At 35.7% G+C, this 24,103-nt stretch overlaps 1 protein-coding gene across 2 annotated transcripts in view; it reads right to left on the reverse strand.

The window, feature by feature from the left end:
* Positions 1–24,103, reverse strand: part of SGCZ (sarcoglycan zeta) — a 444,208-nt gene that overhangs the window by 116,629 nt on the left and 303,476 nt on the right. For both annotated transcript variants that reach the window (XM_040555999.1, XM_040556000.1), the window contains exon 3: positions 3,934–4,035. In XM_040555999.1, coding sequence (XP_040411933.1) covers positions 3,934–4,035 — 102 coding nt within the window. The remainder of the gene's footprint in view (positions 1–3,933; positions 4,036–24,103) is intronic.

The following is a 24,103-nucleotide window of genomic DNA, read 5'->3' on the forward strand; positions in this document are numbered from 1 at the left end:
CTGCAGACCCCAAGGTGGGAGGGACCCCATGTGGGGCAGGGGCAGAGTGATCATGAAGAAGTGGCAGAGACAAAGCGTCAGGGACTGACCGTAGCCCCCATTCCCCTGTGCTGCTTGCGAGGAAGAGGTAGAAGAAGGTATATGGGGGAACATGTTTTAATTTGCTTTTAGTTTCTCAGCGTTCTAGTCTGCTAGTGAGAAGCAGTAAATTATATTATTCTCCCTATGCTGAGTCTGTTTTGCCCATGATGATAACTGTTGAGTGATCTCCCTGTCCTAACCTCAACCCTTGAGACCTTTTCATCATATTTTCTCTCCCTTTCTTTCCCTTTGAGGAGTGGGAGTGAGAGAGTGGTTGTGGTGGAGTTCAGCTGCCTGACAGGGTTAAACCAGAACACAATTCACGAGACAAAAGGCAATTGTTCAACCTATATACAAAGTTCAATACAGCTCTTTTGTTAAAGAGGACTTTCAGGTTTGCATTCAACCTTGCATAAACAATCCTATTTCAGGATCCAGGCATGCCGCAGACAAAAGCACTGATTTCAACATGTGTAGGCACATGCGAGCTTTACGGTATTATACCTAGTCACCCTTAATATCGAAACTGTGGCAACCAAGAGCTCAGTTCAGCCTAGCTACCCAACAGACTGCTCCAGGTCTCGTATCAGAAGTAGTTCACTATCAGAATCAGAAGTGAACCCTGTGCTATCAGTAAACATGTTTTATCAACTCCAAATCTAGCTAACTAAAATTTTATCAGCTCCTGTATAAGCACAAAAACTCTGCTCATACCTCTTAGTCACAACATAGTGCATCTTCTGCTGCATCCTGCTGATAACATCACCGGTCTTCCCACCTAGCTCTGCTATGTACCGTGTGATGGGAAAGTGGTGAAGCCTTGACCTGTAGGGCTGACAGCCCTACACAAAGCTCCCGGGTGGGGCATTCAACAAACCATGCTGCTGATGCAGAGGAAATACACCTGTTCCACAAAAACCTTATTAAACACACTACAGCTTGTCTCAGGATTTAATCGAGTGATGTCAGTTCATTGTCTCCACTCTTTTAAAGGGGAATAAGTAAATCTACTTAAAGAGCAAATTCTCCTTTCAGAAAATAAATAAAATATGCATGTAAAAGACAGCAAATATAGAGTTTTAAATGTGTTTTGGATTGCATGGTACATTTTAATTCCTGTATGCATCAAACTTCAATCATTAGTACTTCTATGGAAAGAGGGGGAAGAGAGGAAGCACTCCCCACCCTCGTACCACACCCAAATCAAGTACTAACAGCTGGTGCTTTCTACAGAGCCCACTGTCTGTATTGACCAGGTCTCTACTGACTATAATGAGAGCTCAGAAACGTGGCTCACACTTAGATTTCTACAGCACCAAGTTCAATTCTGTAAGTGACAAAAGAGCTAATGTCACATGCAGATGCCATATACCTGGGGACACGCCATGCAGAGATGCTGCAAACCCCTGCCTTAAAGCTTAACAGAGCTCCAGGGTCGTTTTCATCATTCCCTTGTACCATTCACATTAACATACACCACAAGTTAATGAAACGTTAGCACAAGAATTACTGAACAAGCTTGCAAAGGGCTGGAATGTGCATCTGGGAGTGCTGCGAGATGAGAGCCAAGTCCACATACATACTACTTTTTTAGCTAGATAATGAATGCTTTAATATTAGTAGATAGGTATCAGTAGATCTGCAAAACCAAAAATGTTTTAGTTAAAGTATTTTGTCTAGCTAATGATCTACTCTGTTGCTTTGAGGGCACTTAAAATCTGTTTTCATGAGCCTCACAGGACTAAAGTGACCTTGCGTTAGGTTACTGTTACACCTTGGGTTCTGCTCCTTTATAGTACTTACATTTGCATGCATTTTTCTTATATATATATATATTTTTTTTTAGCAGTTCTGAGTGAAGTTAGGACCCTACTTGAATCTGTGTGAAACAGAAATTTTCACCTTTATTTCTTAAGAACCAATGTTCTACAATATGAAGCCCTGTGCAAGCAAACATCCCAAATCATAACTCTCATGTACTGGACATGGAACAATAATAGACACCATCCACTTGTAGAAAGAAACTAGGAAAAAAGCACAAACCATGAATAATATTCTGCAATCTCTAGGAAAAAGGTATGCTTCCCTGAAGGGTGCGGATACAGGTTATACAGCCTGGGAATTTTACAGAGATTTCACAAAGTCTACAGATTGGAATATTCATATTAAACAAGCTCATGCTTTAGGCCTGCTTTTAAAAGGATCTGTTGTACTTGATATGAAGCTCTAACAACAACCTTAAAGTATTTTATTTATTTAGAAATAGATAAGACACAAAATATTCTAGTTGATTTAAAGAATCCTATAACTTCAAAACTATAAAGGAAATATTAGAAGATTATATAAATTACTTTAGAGGTACTAGTGCCTTTTCATGGCAAAGTGGTCTAGGAAAAAATAATACGGCTAAAGTTCCCCTTTGTAGATGCCTTTCCTATTTCAGGAGGCAGAATCTGGTCTTATTGATTGACCTGGCAGAAGTGTTTGCTACTTAAAAAGTCATTTATGCACTTATGCATTGACTGTTTTGTTGGTTGTTGGGTTTTGGTAATAGTAGATTTGTTTTTGCAGCATTCTAGTCAATATCAAAGGTATGATATTTGCATCTATTTAGAAATAAATGTATTGACTTTTTTTTTTTAAATACAGATTTACCTTAGCTAGTAATGAATATTTTTAGCTGCTACTGTAAAATAAACGTTATACACAAGATTTTGCAACAGATTGGATGTATGGTGAGTTGAAAAGTCAAAGAACATACGTTTAAAAAGCGATCAAAATTCAACATCATTGGGGAATACACTAATTAAATATTAAAGATTTTTTCATTACCTAGAACAATATTGCTTCTCTGTTAAATATTGAAAGATAGTAGTTTTATAGAAAAAAAAAAAAAAGGACCAAGAGACTTGCCATTCATCTCACACATCCATTAACACGAGAATGAACTAATTAAGAGAGATGGGAAACTCATGATCTCATTTATGAATGTACTTGAGACATTTCTTATACACACAGAAGACAGATATCAACAAATTCTAAAGGAAGAATTTTCCATAAAGGCACTTAGGGTAAATACGTTTTCATTCTTGTCAACTTTTGCTCTATGCATATTAAAGTTCTTTGCACCTGGTTGACTGAAAACCATTGTAACATTCCTCTCTGATCACAGATTAACATTTGTATGGTAAAAAGAACTTAAGAGATTTTGATTATTTCAAAATTACTTTTACTGCATTGGAGATGTTATATATACAGCACAAATGAGTCCAAACTACTCAGTCAAAATGAACTACACTGAATTTCTGAATGCATAATATTTTGATTCTCTTTTTTCCTCTGTAATACCCTGGTGCTAAATGATAAAACAATTGCATTTAAACAATATTAAAAATGGTTTGCTTTGAAAAATTATATGATAGAGATGTTATACAGCTTAACAAGATTGCTTGTACTTAACTGGGGAGGGAGGGAAAATCACCCTAGCTAATCCTTCATTATTTCACTATATTTTGCGCACACAAGCAATCTTGTATTTCTCGACTTCACGTCAGATGAAGAGTCAAATGCTCCATTCACAATGCCACGGTCATTTCAAGTATAACATATACAGTCTTTAAGTCTCATTTCTTAAGGATAAGGCATTTCTTTTATTCAGGCAGGCAAGGTTACAGGGGAAAAAATGGTTTTGACGTGAAGGAAGTTTTCACTGTTAAGGTATTCTCAAAGCAAACATCTACTGATCACTAATTTAGGAGGTGTAAGAATGAAACTTTGTAGTTTGCGGCTGAAGAGACTCATTTATATTAGTTGTAAATTAAAGGGGGAAAAAAGAAAAAAAAAACGACCTACCTTTCGGGAATTGATTTCTTTCACGTATAGTGGAAGTAGAAATTCAGATATTCCTTCAAGTCGTATTCCTTTTTTAGTGACTCTCAAATTTCCCATTCCATCCTACAATCAATAATATATATACATTTCACTTTATGAAATAACCTTATCCAGAACAAGGTAAAAGGAATACAGTATCTGACCTAATATAAAGTAATGAGTGCTAGAATACAAATGGTGAAGTGAAAGGGAACTCCCACAAAATACAGAAGAGTAAACTTGTACAGCCATATGATAACAGGAAGGACTGTCAGATTTACAAAAATGGAAAAAACAATAATGAAAGGTCTAAGTTTTATTTTATCATCAAACAATGACCCAGAAGCACATTTTTCATGAAAATAAATGCTTTTTCATGATTAATAGCCAAAGCATAGCAAGGGTTGTGATGCTGGCAAACTCAAGTATGACTGAAGACACCTAGAGAGTCCAGGTAACCAGTTTTGAGTAAAATGGAGACAGATACAATTATACACAAAAGTCTAGTCCAATATAAGATTACCCCTTTATTATTATGTTTTTGGACCTCTGAAGATTTGCCGTACAAAAATACTCTGAACTCTCTCTCTACAATGTATTTCTTTTGCTTTTCTGAAACACTACCATCCTGTGTCTAGGAATGGAATTTCAATGGGCCTATGAAAAAGTTCACGTGAAGTCAGTTTCTGCTAAAGTTTCCACTGTCCCCAGTCCTCCTGTTCATTTTGACAGGAGCAAGACAAAATGACTTACTGGCAAAGCTTCACCTAGAACTGTGGTATTTAACTGTGCACCCTGGCGGTGAACTGCACACATTATTCCTTGGCTGGACCTAATGCAAGGGTACAAAAATAGATCATAAGTGACCTTTATTGTGGAGGTTAAGCTAGATTTTGAATTACATCTTCTAAGCAAAGCAATTGATTATTTTTAAGACTGAATGTAATATTTCCTAAAGCAATTGATTATATGTAGTGTAGTATTAGAAAAACACTATGTCATTGCTATACTTTGAAAAAATGTACACAAGAAAATATCCTGTAGGAAGAAAGAAAAAGGTTTCTTTTTATTAGTAGCTTTTATTTAGTAAACGTGATTACTAAAAGTGTGTTGCTGGTGAAAAGAACTTCAAAATGCTGTTTGTTTTGATCTAGATGGAAATTAAAAAAGGGCTACTGCAAAAGGCTGGATGAAACAAGGCAACTAAATGATCCAACGCTTACTAAAATATATACATATAAGAATAGCATATTCTTACTGGACAAGCAATGAAACTTGCTTGGTACTTAGGGACAGGATCACTTTGCACACTGAGAGATTCAAAACTTATTATCCCTAGAGGTCTATTACTATATTCCTGACAGAAGATGTGCAGCCAGTGGAATTCAACTTGATCTACTTAAGTGCAAAATTAGCAAAAGTAACCTAATTGCTGATTAAACGCTTAGAAGAAATTACTAGCTCTATTGCAGCAGAACAGTGAGAACTTGCATTTCTGCACTGCTGGCTGAATTGCGAAACTAGTAACCTCCACCTGCTGGGTGGTCCTATGCAGACGGATGGCAGTGTCCCCAGCTGCTATAGCTGAAGCTGTAAGAGGGCACTGAATTAAACACATTTATACTTTTCAAAGATACTGTAGCCACTATAGCTATTCCCTGTCTAAAGCAAATAATGATGCCAACGTGGCAGGTATTTGATAGATACCACAGTATCTGAAGTAGAACTCTGATAATGTTAGTACTTTAAGAGAAGAAATAATTTGCATTTTACGCAATGCAATTCAGCTGATATAATTTCCCAAACACAATGAGGACAGAGTGTGAGACTTTTGCAAGCTATGATAGATATGTAAAGAACATACTTTCAGAAATCATGCCTTCACATGTCAGTTATGAAAGCATGAGCCTATATGTCCGACTACACAGCCAGAAACTAGCAGAGTAATAAAATAAATACAACTTTCCAAAGTAAACAAAATATAGAATAACAAAAGCTACTGCTAAGGCTACAGAATGTACTTGTTAAACTGTTGTGGTACCAAGAGAAATTTAGCAAATGTTTAGCAGAAAAATTTAAATTTAGCAGAAATTTAGCTCCAAGAGTCCGTATAATCAATTATAAGCTTTGCTAAAGATTATGTTAAGCCAAGAACTGCTCTACTTTTGTTGGCAAAAATGCTATTGTATCAAACTATGACAACTAAATTATCAAATAATGCTCCTTAAAGAAATGATAGTTAAAAAAAAAAAGATGCTTTTTTTGGCTTAAAAAAATAAAATAAAATAAGAGATCTCTATAAAAATGATTTTATATAGAAAGCTTACAAATACCTGAGTTTTTATAACAGAGTGGGATATGAAACAGTGGTGGCTTTTTCTGAGAAGAAAGTAAGGTAAAGATATCATACATTGCTTTTCCATGCACAATCCGCACTAATGCCCATTAATTCCAAATTTCAACAATCCCATTTTTTTATATGTGCTATAGGAATAGCATACAAAATAGTAATAGGATAAAGTAACCTGAGAAAAGACAACAATCATGTTACATGTTTGGCAGCGAATATATACTCAAAATGAAATAGATACCGATTTATTGATTCAGATATAAACACATTTTATAACATAAAAGTCAAATTCAATATGTTACTACATCTGGTTATGTAGAACGTCTGTAACTGCCAGGCACAAAATACTACTACTAAAGATCAGAGAATTCAATATTCCTGGCCTGGAGAGAACAAGTAGGAGAGTGTGATACTGCAGTTCAGGAATTAAAACTCTCATTGAGTCAAGAACAGAGTTCTGATAGACCCTCCGGTAGTAATTTATCATGCGTCTCAAATGAAACGGATAGTCAGTAGGCACCAAAGGACTCTCATAATGTAGAGATCTTTTAAATCCAGATTCTGTCTCCAAAAGCTCACAGTCTAAAGAGGGAAGCACTGCACAAAACATGGAGAAAGGGTAAAAAAAAGGTATAGTATTTAAACAAAGTACTTAAACCCAAAGTCCTAACAAATTAATACATGTTCAATGCTTGCAGGAGGAGGCTAAATTTGAGAAGGAATCTAGATGTTATGGTTGCAGTGCTATGAAATAGCACAGATGAAACATTAAGTGTATGAATGTGTTATGCAAATGGGAAAAAGAAAAAAAAGAGGGTGAGATTATAAGAAAGGTGGCTGAAACATTGTAAACAGTGAGATACTGAAAGAGGGAAAAAGAAAACTGGATTTGCTGTGATGGTGCAAAAAACAGATAATGTGGAGGGGCAGACAGCATGATGGGGATAACTGGGAAGATAAGGACACTAGCAGACACATTGTGGATAAAACGGAAGAGAAACATGAAAGATTAGGAGGAAGATGACAAAGAAAATTATTTGTATTGTGTTCACACACACACAAAAGGCTGTATTCCATAAACAGAGCTGGAGTACAATTGCAGCTGGAGTAAATTTGGTGTTTGGGCATGGGTATGGATGTATAAAGAAAAAATATAGTCAGCTACATTCCTGTAACAAACAAACAAAAAAACAAACAGAAAAAGGGTGGAGGCATCAGCAGTGAAAACAGAGGGGATTTTCCTGGCTTGCAAGGAAAGGTAACTGTGAATGTCAGTAACTGTAAACTGATAGCAAAATATCCAGGAAAAAACACTGGAATGGCAAAAACCTGGATTGATGGAAATATCTGTCTTCATCCATCTGCTGAAAATAATAACCAAGACTGTGTAAATGACAGCCAGGAGTAGATATCATCCAGGAAGAGTTGAGGAAGAAATTACTACAGTACAGTGCAACAATGTTTGAGGGATACATATTGACTGAGGAAAAAAACCTATACAATCTGTGGGAAGGCAGTACTGACAATGAGATTTTAACTGGAAAAGCTGTTAAAAAGGAATAAAAGTCAGACTACTATGCAACCTAAGTGGAAATAGAATATCCTGAATAGATGGTGCCCTTATGATTTTTAACCATGTAAAGCACAGCCTGGATTCTTCAGTTATGAAAGTAAACTTGAAAATAAAAGTCTATATGTGCTTATACGAATAGAAAACATACCTCTCTAGACCAGCTAATAGGATCAAATGCATCTCACTTGCTCAAAAGTTGATTTTATTCTCCGGCCTGGATAGCTATGTCACTTTTCTTTTGTACATTAATGTGTCCTTTGATATCATATGAAAAAGACAGAAATCCACATGATCTGTCCTCACAGTGTATTCCAGATTAAGGTACAATCTTCCTACATTTTTTTTTTTTTAACAATACATTATGAACTGTATGTTCTTAAAGAATACAGAGAAATATAGGATCTAATGATGCCATTTTTCTCCCTCTATGCATCCAACATTTCAAGTATTTAAGATTTTCAGGCCTGTTGAAAATCAAGTAGAATCTAATAGTTTTGATAGAAACTATGTGGTGAGAAGGATGTGAAGTCTAGAGCGATCAGTATAAAAGACAAACAAACAAAAAGCAAAGCAGAAAGCCAACATCGCTAAAACTTTTGGACATGAAACATTCTTTTCTTTATTTGGAAGCATATTCTCTGTTTTATTATTTTCTTTAATGTTTTGTTACGTCAACGTGCCAGAATGAGTCTACCAAGATTTTTATGCCATCTAAACTATTTTCCAAAATAGGCAAAGTATTAAAAAGCCCCAAATCACCCAAAACCTTTTAATCATCTAAGGCTGACATGGAATGTCATCTCATTTTGCAGCTCTTTTGGCTTTGAAACTCCTAACCCTTTTATCTTCACTTGCAGCTGAAGTGAAGTAATACAGCTGAAGTGAAAAGTAACACGAAGGGTCTGGTGTTTTGTGGTGTTCCCACACACTGCTGCAAACCCATGAAGACAGCAGTGAAATGAAACAATTTTCTCAATGACTCCAGTAGCCAGCACAGCTCTGTCACCAAAATGAAAATTCTATGATTGAGCTAATCTGTAGTCAGACTAACATAAAGCCATTTCCATCCCAACTCAAACTCATAGCATCAATCTTTAACAAGTCGGAAAACGCTGTGCACTCCTTAAAATTCCATACATTATGTAGATAGAATAGAAGCATAAAATAGGGTCAGGGAATGGCATTTTTGTTTGGTTGTTTGTTTTCCCACTGTAATCACTGGCAAAATTAGCAAGTAAGAGCTAGAAAGGTTTCAGGACTATGTAGAGTTGGTTACAGAACACCAGAAACTAGGTAAAGGTAGGCAAATGGGCTGGGAACATAAAACAGATGAAGAAGGTCTGTCTTTCTTCCAGAGGTAAACACTGAGATGTGATAAATCCGGAAGCATTATTTCCTCTACTTGTCATCTTTTCCCTCTTCCTTTCTACGTATGAAGTTGTTCAAGTAATATATATACTATAAATCATTTTAAACTAACTTCCAATCTGGAAAACATATTTAAACTGTACCAATCCCAGTGAGCTGAGTAGTTCATCACTTGGCTAAAACACATAGTTAGTTTATTGAGCACTATAGAAAAAAATAAAAACAAAAATAATGAAGCAATTGAATTATGTCAGCAAATGTAGAAATAGAAGATGGACCCAAGGGCAAGGTGGAAGAAAGCCCCACCACCAACACCATACTGCTTCTGCTGAAGAATGAGAATGACTCATTACTATACACAGGAAGGGTGAACCAAACACCAGCATAAGGACTGGATAGCAGAAGTGGGTGTCAGTTTTAATTATATTACTGTGAACAAGCTTTAATAATTGCATGTTTTGGGTATTACTCTAGCTGGACTAATACTATTTTGACAAGACTGCTAATGGTTTAATTAGACTAATAATAAATTATTGGATGTGTGTGTATGCATGCGTTTATTTAGTCTACATAAATTGCACAGTTATTCAGCCTCCTTCCATGCCTTTGAGGCTTGGTTGTAATTTCAACACCATATCCTGAAGAAGCTAATTTAGTCATACTGAAAATGTAATCACATATTATCCCTTTTTTTTCTTCCTTTTTTTTCTCTCAACTAAGTGGTTGCTTGACTTCAGAAACAGCAATGAAAAGCTACACATTGCCTAGCATGCTGACATTGGAGGACAATAAACAAACGTGCTATTTGCAATAGAGGTCATCTTTGTTGACAAACATTTACTTTTATGAAACAATTTGAAATTTGTACACTCCTAAAGTTTGTTTGTATGCATGAGGCTTACAATTAAAATGCTAGACCAGAGGCTCTTGCATTTCTCTAGGAGTCTCTACAAAGGATTTTTAGCACTTACTCTTCTCTTATATTCCAGACCTTACACTAAGCTAATGCTAGACTGATGGTAAACTAATGATAACTTGAGAATTAAAAATATAATTTATGGTTTGGGTGGAAATGCATTACAATTCAGTCACATACACAAAACAGATTGTGTATTGATGGAATCTCATGGGTTTCTTATTTTTGCACTTGCCCTTTCACTGTCTGACACAAGCAAACTTTCAACATTTGTGCCACTAAACTCTATGTGCTCATGCTCATTTAAACCTAAAAATACTTCAGAACTGTTTCAAAAGAGACTGGCTAATCAGAAGAAAAGAATAATCATTCAAGGCAACTGAACTTAGAGAATGAGCCAGTTCCTCAACATCTGTATATTTTGATTTATAACTAAAGAATACTGTTTCTTGCAAAGATTTTTTTTTTTTTTTAAACTAAGTATTTCAACCTTGTTTTCTATGAAACAAAGCTATGACAAAATATTCACCCATCCCTAGTACATGTTTAGTTCGTTTCACTTCCACTTACGTAGCTTCCAAACAATTCTGGACTGTGCATCACAGGACTGGAAGAATTGGGGCAGCAAAGAAAGAAAGGACATTCAGTAACCTTTTCAGCAGCATTTATTCCCATTCAGAACATTACAAATCATGTACTGAATTAACTAGTGGACTTAGCTGAAAGGTTTTGCAAAAGGCTATTACTGGCTTGCACTACTGAAAAATCAGCTATACCTTAACTACTCCTGAAATAATGGCTTGGGTTTTCTTTTTTTCTTTTCCTTAAAGACAGATTGTATACCTTCTTTAGGTATTTTAGGTATATTTTTATATATTTATATATATATTTATATTTATATATATATATTAGGTATATTGTACTTTCTAAGCTATCTTTACGTTTTGAAATATTTTCTTAACCCATAACCTGAGCCTCCAATGCTGTAATGCAACCACTTTACTTCTATTTAACCCTTCAGATTATTGCTTAGACTAAATAATCAAGGTCCATTGCAGCTCCTTGTATGTCCTTTTCAGCCTTAATGCCTCCTGTTGCTCCGTCTGCCTTTAGTTCATCCATGTTTTAGTAGAATAAAACAACCATAACAACCACAGCATATGAACATAGGAACTTAATGTAGCTAAGCAGAGAACCATTACCTCACATATTTATTCCAGCATACCTGTTTTTTTTGCAATATTGTTCTATTATTGATTTATGATGTTCTTGGAATCAGATACCTTCTATCAGAACGAATGAATTGGAAGATTGTATTCCACAAACCCGCTGGAAAACAACTCCTTTTTGTACTCAGAGTATTTACCCTGTATCTCATAAGGCCAACTTGTTTTTTCTCCTTAGCTTGACTCAACTAGAAACGATAAATGTAGATACCACATTAATCTAATGATTGCCTTCTTCTCAGCTGACAATCCAGCTTGCATAAATAATGACAATTTTATTGGAAAATAAAGAAGTAATTTCGCAAGTCCATACCATTAATACCATGATTTTTTTTTTTTTTTTTTTATCCCAATAGAACTTTCAATTTTACCAGAAAATCCATGTGACTTCAGCAGAAGAGACTGAGTACTATTTTAAGATAAACCTTTCAAGTTAGGAGTCTTGTCTGTAGATCTTAGACCTAGATTTAAAATATTCTCTGATTCAGATCGTAGAACCCAAAGAAATCCGTCTGTTGAGAATAGCTAGGTAAGCCACCTCAGAAATTTTAAGATACTATTTAACAATGTTAAGAGGATGCATTCATCTCAGCATTACTTAAGGTATCAGCTAGGTGAAATGATCCAAAAAGTCCTTTCTTACCCTGTGTTATCTTAGATAATTTTCTTGTACTGTTACTCTGTATTCCTTTTCTTCAGAAACTACTTAAGCATAAGCCTAAATTACAATAAACTTATGAGCAAATACAGCTAAGGTATCAAAGTGCCTATAGTCCAGCACATCCTTCAGTAATTCCCTGGACTGGCACTTATGTTCATCAAGTATGCTTTTCTTGTTGGAAAAAAAAAAAGTAAATAAAAAAAAATCAGTAAGTAGTAGCTATTATACTGCTTCTTCACTCACAATATAGAAAAAAGCAATCAGAAGTAATCAATTTTCAAGTCAGGCTAAACAACCTTTTACTATCATTGCAGAATTTATTTTTAAGTAAGAAAAAAAATGTTGCATAAATTTGGCAGTTTCAGAATTTTACTTTTCAAGAAATATAACTATCTAACATTGCAATCTTCGTAGTGTCTAAGTTTATAAAAAATACTTTGTATTCCAATACAAATACTGCATATTTTCCAAAACATCTACCACACATCTTTCAACACGCAACACCTTGCTCTACTGATACGCTCAATAAAATAAATGAGACTAAGAGCAAAGTAGCTTGCTGCAGAGATCCATCTCTTGCTATCAGGGCAAAGGAAGTGAAAGTGCAATAAATGCCACAAAGTTGCTTGAAAATAACTTTCCTTTTATCTAACCACCTGCTCATGAGAACACTCATAACTGATAGCTTCAAGTTCTTCTCTTTAATACAAAAGTATTAAAAATCACAACTAACGCTACCTTTTTTTTTTTTTTTTTGAAATGTATTATAACCACAACAATCAACAGATCTACCAAATATCCTTGCAAATAGCTTCTCAAAGTTTTTTGCCATGCTGAGCTATCAACTCTGGTGCCAAGTGGGGGAAGTCCTGTAAAGAAAATAATTTCAAGACAAGTCAATAAATAAATACATAAATTACTGCCTCATTTTGAGGGATTATAGTGCATTCTCATGCATCACAAACTTCCTGTGGTATGGCTAAACTCCTGATCACTGAAGGACCATGAAAGCTACGTATCTGTGAATTAACAGTTCAGCATCCCACTGACTTTTGTAACAGGGCAATTTAAGAGAATGACTGGAGAAGGCATAAGAAGCATAGTAAGAAGCATAGTTTAGTACCACAATTCAGTCCTTTAAAAGCACAGCATCAGAGTTATCTCTGTCATTATATCTTTCTCAGTGGTTAGCTATGAGGACACTGGGTGGATACAGAGTGACTACCTGAAGCTGTGTCCATACAGGAACCTGGAAGCCAGACTGAACCCACAGTCTATGCTCTGAAGGAACATAGACCTATGCACTCCTAAAAACAGATACCAGGAATGAAACAATCCCTGCAAATATACTTTAGGAAACTGGTAGGAGATCTATAAGCAAAATGATGAAGCCAAGAATCCCAAATGATCAAAAGGACATCAGTAATGTGCCAGGCACGAAGATCTCCAGTGAAAAAGAATGCAGCCAGCTGGAAGGGAACGCAGAGGTACCAGTCACAGAGAACAAACTGGACACCCTCCAGAGAAGCAGCTGATTAGGGAAGCAGCCTGTCACTAAAAACAAATGAGGAACCTACCCCAGCACTGGCGAAAAAGCAGCCACACCCTGAATAATGAGAACCACAACTACCTACTGTCCTTCTCTGAAGTCTAACTATATTTAAAACTCAACTATATTAATATTCACCAGCCATCTGATTATTAATTCATGCACCTCATTTTTAATAACAGAAATAATAAAAAAATTCTATGGAGAGAAGTAGATTCAAGAATTCGAATTCATATTATTTATCTTGTTGAGAACAAGCAGTAAGGGAGCTTGGATGAATGCCCTTGTTCTGAGGTTCAGATCATAAGTTCCGTCTTCCCGCCTTTAAAAGACTGCAAATGGTTATAAATAATAATAATTATAAAAAAAAAAAATATGTCAATTTTAGTGTGACTTTATAATTTCCCTCCCAGACCGGAAGGACCAAATGGATGATAAATATATGTGAAAAGTAGTCCAGAGCACTATTGTCCTCAATGACAATATAGGATATTGACACTGTTTCCAAATAAAGCAGTAGACAGCCTGATCAAGAAACTCCTGAAACACTTCCATGAAAAGAACAACGAGGTACTGAACCAGTCCCTAATTAATAGAAAAGAAACAGCTAAGAAAGTGAAGATTAAGAGGTAATGTATTTGAGATTGCTCACAAAAGGACAGAATTCTTGGAAGTTAGATTAGGTAGAAAATAACTCAAACTAAAGGCAATCTATTTCAAGAAGGCAAACTTCAGTAAGAGAACTCTCAGATCTCCTGGGAGACTTGCCTAAGGGGAAAAAGGAATTAGAATGGTAGCTCCTTAATGAACCCATTTACCCAAACGAGAAGAAAAGCTCCTTATAAATACTCAAGAATATCAACATTTTTGATTTTTTTTTCCCTTTTCTTTTTCAATTTTCTCCTTCTGTCAAAAGGTCAACATAATTGGTTCCCTGTTTTAATTGGAGCACCATTGATAAAATGATAAAGATTAAGATCCTGCAGGGGAAGGGCTGAAGTGTTTAAGAATACTTGTATAAGCTAGGTATTTTCAAATGAGCTGAGTAAACTGAATTTTATCCTGTGGTAGCCAAAATCTGCAAGCCATAAATGATTAGCTAACGTGTCTACAATACTGACATAGCTCAAAGCAGTTGAGTGCGGCAATCCCTCATTTCCCCACTTACTCCATGTTGGCTCAGACTGTGGGGCAGTTTTTCTGCATGTGAAGGGAATTCCTTTTGGACGAAATTAAACCAGAAGTTCTGTTCAAAGTGCAGCAACAGTCTCTAAAAGGAACAGAAAGGTCCCAATCAATGCGTGATCTGCAGCACAAGCAAGTCCCACAGCAAGTAACAAGTGCACATGCACCATCAGAATACTCTCAAACCACAGAGAACTCACATGTTCTTCTGCTTCTCGTACTACTTGAAATACCAAAGGTCTCAAGCTCAGTAGACAGCTCACGTAGATGCTCCCAGCTCCTCATTGATTTAATTCCTTTGTATTACACAAAGACCAGCTATAGTTCAATATACTTTTCTTTTTCCTCTTTCTACTACTATATCCTTTCATCAGTACTTTTCTGAATTCTCATCTTTTTTTTTTTTTTTAAATAAATACTGACACCATTTTCCATCTTTCCTTCCCAATGGCAGAATCAACTTATTTAGTCTCACAGAAGATTCAACTTCATCGCATCAGCAGCCATAGTGACAGCTCATAGTCAAGGGTTTCAGCTATGCTCTCTTGCCTCTGTAAATTCTCCATCTCCTGACAGTCTTCCCCAGGAATTTTCATTTCCATCCATTCAAACCATGCAATATCCTCTCTCATCTACCTTGCCTCTTCTTCATAGAAATAAAGATCTGAGATGCCAGAATCACTGAAGGCATGAGAACACCGTTGTGCTACTATCATCTCCACAAAATGGATGAGCAGATGCTCTGGAGCTTGCTGAATCAACATCGAGCAGCCTACAATCCTAAAAGGAAGAGTTTGTAAGATAGCTTTCTTTTGACTATCTTTGAACTACATGTGTATCAGGGATGTTTGGTTCAGGAGACCAAATTAATAATAAACAAATATGCATACCTATATTGTAGCTGTTGGGTCCCTTACACAAATTGCTATTTTCTACTGAGCCAGTCATATTTTACCACATTAGTTTTTACTGTGTGGCTCCCAGTTACGCAGTATACATGCACAAAGTCTTTGTAAAGGATGGATGAGAGCAAACTGCAAAGGTGAAAACTAGAAAGGCAGAATTGGTATCTATCTTTTAGAAGACAAAATAATGGCAAAAGGATCAACTTACTTTGAACTCTTAAAATACCGTGAAATCTATACCAGAGTAGATGATAAAAAAATTTGTAGGCAGCTAGAAGATGCCCACAAGATCAGTGAGATGCAAAGCAGTGAAAGAGACACAACAACGGAAAATGCAGTTACATGTTAAACACGTTAAAACTTGATGGTGTTGTTCACACTCGAGAAGAGAAATTAAAGAGGCACACACAATAATAATCTTAAAATATGAAAACACTTTCTTTGTGTCCACTGGTAATTAGATAATAAACAATGAACCTAAACTGAGGAAACTGAGAATCAGGTTGTTATTAGTAGAGCATTTTGACTCTAAGAACTAGAACAGAAAGATTTTGCATGGTTTTGTAATACCTATCCATGAAGATTTTTATGAACTTTTTGGATACACATCTCTGAAGAATGATGAACAGTTAAAGCCATATTGTAGCAGAGGCAAAACAAGTAGCTTTTGGAAATCTCTTCCTGTCATTGTCTACAATTAAGATTTCCATGCAAAGACTATTAAAAAAAGTACATATCTTCACAAGCTGCAGAACTGGATTTGTGCCTTTTTTGTTGAAACCTTTGTCCGAAATGTATTGAAGCCTCTTTTAAGCCCATGGTGCAAGTATCTAAGACACACATACTAAAAATAAATAAATGACCCAGTAGAATAGATTGGCATTATGATATTTTTCTGCAGAAAAAAAATAATCATGTTTATGTTTTACTGAGCTTATTTCTAGAGAATTGGAAATTGTTTTCAAACACTATCTTACAAAAATCAAAGTGCATATTTTTGCATATCTCTGCATATTTTCCCAGACAGCTTTTAACTAAAAAAAAAAATAAGAAAAAATTAAAAACAATGACAACAAAGGAAGCTTTTAAGGGATGAAGAGTATAGTATCTCTGAGTTAAATTTCAGTGATTGCCCTTTTAGCTACGTTAAGAATCATAATTTGTCCTAACATAGCCTTTGAATACAAACAGTATTATTGTATTTATTATATGATGTCAGTTTCCACATTTATTGCCTATTTCATTGATCACCAAAATGCATGTACACTTAGTTGGTTTAAGACCCTACACAAATGTTTTGCCTAAACTGTTTCAGTAATATAATAAAATCACTGTCTCAATGAGCGGTGAAACACTGACAAAATTGCAAAAACACAAAGTACTTGTTCTTTGTCTGCATAACTAACATTACCCATATTTTTTTGTTTGTTTGTTTTTTCCCCTTTTGTTGAAGAATTAGTTGAGTACTGGAATCAATGTGATTAATATTGAGAATACATACATAAGGTATTCTGTAGAGCAATTACACATGCGATTGATTATTCAGATCAAAACTGTAATAAATTCATTCACTCATATTCTTCATGATGCACAGAAGGGTGAGCATGATCCTTGTTTATATAGAGGATGGAAGATACAGGAAAGAAGGTCCTGAAAAACTGGGCTAACAACAGACCGCAGAGCGAAAACTAAAAAGAGTTGAGATGTACTACTCTCCTGAGAGTAGTGACAGGTTTTGACAGATGAGTTCTGCTAAGCAAACACAGCACAGTCTATCCAGAGAATACAGATTCAGGACAAATGCAAGTTTTAGCAAGAAAATTGGATTCTTTAATGATGATCCACCAATTAGAAAAATGCATATAAGCACAGACCATTAGAGAGATCAAAAGAAGTGTTGTGATTTTGGCTGGGTAGAGTTCATTTTCTTCATAGAGGCTGACACAGTGCTGTGTTTCATATTTTTGATGATAACACACTGATGTTTCACTTGTTGCAGAGCAGTGTGTTTACACTAAATCAAGGACTTTTCAGCTTCTCATGCTGACCAGTCAGCGAGGAGGCTGTGGATGCAACTGGGAGGGGACAGAACCAGGACAGGTGACCCAAACTGGCCAAATGGACATCCCATGCCATATGGCATTATGCTCAGAAATAATAGCTGGGGTAAAGAAGGAGGAAGGGGGGACATTGGTAGTGATGGCATTTGTCTTCCCAAGAAACCATTACATGTGATGAGCCCTGCTGTCCTGGAAGTGGCTGAACGCCTGCCTGCTGATGGGAAGCAGTGAATGGATTCCCTCTCTTGCTTTGCTTTTGCGTATGGTTTTTGCTTTCCCTAGTGAACTGTCCTTATCTCAACCCACAAGTTCTTGCACTTTTACCCTTCTGATTCTCTCCCCCTTCCACCCGGGGAGAGTGAGCGAGCAGCAGTATGGTGCTGAGCTGCCTGCTGGTGCTAAGCCAAAACAGTAAGAAACCAGGAGAGAGTTAAAGGAGATTTTTACTGGAAAGCCCCTCCCACTAGCAGAGATAGGATGTACTATAGCATTTGAGGAAGGAAAATAGTGAAGGTATTGCCCTCTTCACCTTAACAAAAATGTATTCAATTCCAGATGTTGAATGGGGCTTGGGAATGAAGAAAGAGAAGGTTGGGTTGGGCAGGGGAAGTTAAAAAAAAACAAAAACAACAAAACACTGATTTTTCTCCACATTTTTTTTTGAGAAAAATATTTGAGAAATTTTATTCTTTGCATACTCCCTCTTCAATGCGAACCATCACATATTTCCTTTGATCTGTCATTATCCTTCACTACAGTGACAGTTCAGTCATCTGTCTTGTCATTTTTATTTATTTATTTTTTTTAAAACCACTGTGAAAGAAACTCAGCTGTTTACAAGGAGGTCAGACTATGTGCTCTTGTGGTCATTTCTAACTGTATTTTCTGTGTACAGAGGTTTCCTCAACGTACTGAGAAGATACACTAAGAAAATGAAAGGTATGAGGGGAAAAAATAAATTAAAAAAAAAAGAGAGTGCTATAGTACAATAAAGTAATCCCAAATCTTTCAAGTCTTAAATATATGATCTTCACTATATGTAACATGAGGGAATTTTGCTCTAGTGAAATAAAGAAATATAAAAAATATTTTACAATGAACCTATCACCCTTATCACTTCCTGAAACTCGAGGCAAGCATTCTGCGTCTAATGATTCACTAAAGAAAAATACAAAACTGAGAGAAACATATGTCAAGTCACTTTTACATCTCAAGTGTCTAAACCTCACCCTTTCATACCTATTTTCCAAGGCATATCATCCCAGATGTATCTTAATTTAAAAGAAAAAGCACTCACAGGTATATTTGTCAAGGCTGAGTATCTTAGTTGCTTCCAAGGAAAAATACTTCAGTGTAACAGGCACAGACTAACCATAAAGAGAAGATCCTTAACACTAAACAATCTGTATGGCTTTGAAATGTTAAAGAAATATATTCATTTATTGGGTTGTTTCTTTTCACTTACAAGTCTCATGAAATTTCTCAATTTCACTACTAGTAGCATTCTTTATGTCCACAGATAAGAAAGACTGATCTTAGATCATACAATTATTCCGTGATTTAATACCCACATTTTGGTAATACAAATTTTGGTAGGGCAGAACAATGTAGCAAGAGGAAAAAAATAATACCAAGTTAAAAAATAGTAAGTTAAAGGAAGAACTTCTTCGCAATTACTGCATCACATTTTAGAACAGAACAAATGATAAATTCTCTCTAAATTCACTTCATAGGCAGAAATCAGATCTGTAATCTTTTTGTTGATTATATTTATATTTCAAACCTATCCGCATGTATGCGGAGTATCAAAAATTTCTGGTTTTAGTGAAGATGAAACAACCCATTTTTTGGGATGTACAAGTTTTTGGACTGATGTATTTGCAATCCATATGGAAATACACTCGCAACATCAGAAATAGGTTGATGGGAAAAGAAAAAGGAAAAAAAAATGGAGGGGAGAGAAGGAAATCTCAGTACAGACGTTCTCTTCTACTTCCAAAGTAAGTGCACTTAGAGAGTCAATTTTTCCAGGAATTTTAAGTAACTAGCAACAAACGTTTCCTCAAAGTTAAGAGTCAGTAGAAAGCAGGGAAAAAATATAGAAGAATAATTATATAAACCATCTCTACACAAACATTATTCTTCCCTTGCTGTGATGTGTTTTACACCAAAAAACACATGTAAAACTACAGCAAATATATATATATATATATATTTTTTTTTCAAAAGTAAAAAAGAATGTACTACAAGGAAAGAGTATAGACAAACTGAGTAACTTTTACTTCCCTCTGCTGTCTGATTTTCCTTACCTGGTGTTTTGAATCATCACCAGTGATAAAATAACTTCCTCATGCACTATTGTGACAGTGAATATTGTGAGATTCATTATTAAAGTAGTAAAAATATTCCTATAGTACAAATCCAACCTAAACTACAAGTTATTCTCCTTTAACTGAGGTCCATTTTAGATTGAAAGAGATCATAATTATTATAGCATTTCTTTCTCTTAAATTTAATCCCTAAATCTTAAATTTTATTTCTAACCTCTACCTTATTTTTTTGAAATCCATCTTGAAAACTGTATCTAAGATTTCTTTCAATCAATTAAGAAAGCAACAGAAACACACAGTCATTGCAGTTGGAAAGCACCTCTGGAGTTTGTCTTGCTCCTGGACAAGGCAAACTCAGGGCTGCATTCAGTTGGGCACTGACCATCTCCAAGGAAGGGGATTCCTGGGCAAACTCTGCCATTGTCTCATCACCCTGACAGACATAAGATGTTTTCTACATACTCTTTTCATAACTTCAAAAGCTAAGACATTTCTCTCAATTTCTTATATTAGAAAAACAGAACAGAACATCTTTACAAGGACTCAGAGTTGAAATATACTGGACTAGCACGAAGTGCATACAAAGAAATTGAGTCTTCTATCACCTAAGACAAGGGAAATCTTGGGTCAGATGAAAGGTATTGAGATTTTTGCCAACAGGTCTACTGTACACAGCATTTTAGCATGTATACATAATACATTTCCTCATCCCTGAGTTTTAATATACTAATAAAGCTCCAGATTTACAATAAAGTTGAACAAACACAACAAAGGACAAAATCTAACGCTTGGTCTTTTTTTCTTTTTTTTTTCCCATCCAGTGAACAAGAGCCATATAATGACAACCCATTATTGCTGTTGGTAGTATTTTCCAGTGTATCAAAATAAATAAAACAATGATAAAAAAATTAATGCAAACTTATTTTCCAAAATATGGGTGTAAAGGCTGTAAACATTATATCCTATCTGGTCTGATAAGACACCATATGCAGACTTAAAAGTATCCTAACCCTATGCTCCTAAATGTACCTTTACAAATCCAGATTTTTCAAACATTCAGTACCACATTAATCCCTATCTCCAGCATAAACAATTTCTGTAACAATGAGGAGGAGAAAAATGAAACATCGTTAAACCTAAATCTCACAACCAAAGTATTTTATCTCCAAGCTCCTAACTTTTGATGCCATACAGGGTTAAATGAACTCAGTTATATCGAGAAGACAGAGTTTCAGAAAGGCAAATCCCATTCACCCTTTCCAGAAGGTATTTTCAGATTTTAATTGCATTTTTCATTAGCTAGTCTCATAAGCATAACTCTGACAGATACAATCACCAAGTGCTGAGTATCTGCATTATAACACAACACCCGCTGTAGGAAGACAGCTGCATTAGCTGAAGTGCCCTATATAGGCAAAAGTTTTCTTGTAACCAAGAATCCACAGTAGATTTCAAGAATGTATTTAGCAATTATGTGATGAATTAATTCATCACTAGACTGCACTGAGGGTGGGGGGGGGGATAGAAATCAAATTACCCAGCAAAACAAAACCCAAAATATTAATGTATTTCTGTAGTAAATAAAACACTATGTTAAAACAAACAACAAGCTACCAGAAACCTGACTGCTCTTTTGTCCTCTGATCTCTAACATGTACAGTTTTACCACATTTCTCAGAAAAAAAAATAAAAATAAATCCGATGTTTTATCTTTAGAATCAGAGTTGAAATATATGTGTTAGCATTCTGAGATTAGAATCTATGTTTACATGTCTAAGAAATTTGACCAAAACAAGAATAATAAAAAAGGGTGTTAACCTATACATTGTATGCCAAACTTGTTTTCTTCTACATTGGTATACCAGACAGCCTCCAGCTTTAAATAACTAAAAATTTTTGTCAAGTTCATCTGTTTTATTATTCCTCTTGGTACAAGCTAAATTTATCACATACGTTTGAAATAGATTATATGTTGTTTTATTAGATTAATTTAATTGTGTATTGGCATCAGCATACATCAAAATTAATGGCTTTTTAATGGCACTACATGCTAATGATTAACTAGAAATACCGAGAAGGGGGTGAAGGTATGGTTTTAGGAATGATTAATATGACAAGGTCATAAATATTACTATACATAACACTGGCACACACAAAAGAATAAAAATAGCTTTGTCTCCCTATTCCTCCCATTCTGGGAATAAAAGGAGAACAGTATGGTTCAGAGTTATTATTTGCTTATATATCATATCAAATCTGTAAGGAGTCGGCATAGCCCTGCTGTTCTTAAAATACATTTCCCTGAAAATAAAACTGAAACTGTGTTCAGGTTCAACCCAGCTGGCAGCTAAGGACCACATAGCAGTTTTCTCACTCCCCCTCAGTGGGATGGGGGAGAGAATCATAAAAAAGGGTAAAACTCCTGGGTTGAGATAAAGATTGTTTAATAGGACAGAAAAGGAATGGAAAATAACAACAATAATAACGATGATAAACGGATATACAAAACAAGTGATGCACAATGCAACTGCTCACCACTCTCTGACCAATGCCAAGCCCATCCCTGATCAGCAGCAGCAGCCGCTCCCCAGCCAACCCCCCCAGGTTATTGTTCACCATGAGGCTGTGCAGTGTGGGACATCCCTCTGGCCAGCCTGGGCCAGCTGTCCTGGCTGTGTCCCCTCCCAGCTCCTGGTACACCCCCAGCCTCCTTGCTGTCAGGGAAACAAGGGAGGCTGAAAAGTTCCTGCCTTGGTGTAAGCACTGCTCTGCAACAACTGAACCATTGGTGTGTCATCAGCATTGTTCTCATCCCAAATCCAAAACACAGCACCATACCAGCTAGTAGGAAAAAAATTAACTCTATCCCAGCCAAAACTAGAACAAACTGGAAAAAAATAATAGGAGTGAATACTGCATTTGTAGATATAATATCATGATGACACAAAACAAGCACACACCAATTTTCTTCCTGACCCAGGGTTGTGACACTTCTCCAAATTCTAGCTGCAAAGCAGGACAGAAGCATATTCCATTCCCCACCCTCTGACTTCAAAAAGCAAAGAATATGAGATAAAAAGAATTTTAAAAAATAGTTTAAATATTTTCCTTATATTCTTTGTGGTTTTAAAATAGTACCTGCAAAAAGGGAAAGCCTTAAGTCATTTGTGTCTGAAGCTTCAAAACCTGATTGAAAAATCCATTGAAATAGAAATGGGGGAAAAAACTAAGGGTATTTTTTAAGATGCTTAAAGCAATGGGATCGGAAAGCAGTTCCCTCCCCCAGTTTCTGCCAATGCCTGTTATTGTATTTATGTGCAAATTATGTAATGCCACACAGCCATGATATTTAGTTTTATCAACCAAGTTACAATGCATCTCCATAGCTTTATAATAGATGTGATTAGGAAGTGGCCGATACCAAAAAAATAGATCCTTAGATCCTAGAAATGAGTATATAAGATGGAGTCCAACCTGTTAGGTCTCTGATTCTTACCCGTATTTATCTCAGCATGATTTTCTGATGCTAGTGCATGTCCTCTCAATATTGTAGCTTCATTACTGTAACTCTTTTCATTGAGCTGTAACTTGGAAGACACACCACTTGTTCCTGCACTATATGATACGATTTTCATCCCTCATTCTTGTTTAGCAATGATCTTGATACTGATTAAACTTATCAGGTTTCCAAACTCTGGTTGGATTGACTTTGGTTATATTCGAGGCCTCTTACATGTAAGGGTCTCCAGGAGACCTTATGCTTGTGTTTCTCCTTACTATCTTTGAAGATAATCAATGGAATTTTAAGCAAAGGGTTTTTTATTTTGGTTTGAAATAGTCCTTATCCCTATCTGTACCAGAAATGAGGCTCATATTATGCCTCTTATGAAAACAATAATTAAATAAATCCCATACGTTACACAGTAGTCATTATTAATTCCATCATAACACTTTCTTTTATATTAATGCATGTTTGGAATATTTTGTTAGATTATTTTTGGTTGATGTTAATAGCAGCTTAAAACATAG

Source organism: Cygnus olor, chromosome 4 (genome assembly GCF_009769625.2).
Source record: "Cygnus olor isolate bCygOlo1 chromosome 4, bCygOlo1.pri.v2, whole genome shotgun sequence".
NCBI lineage: Eukaryota > Metazoa > Chordata > Aves > Anseriformes > Anatidae > Cygnus > Cygnus olor.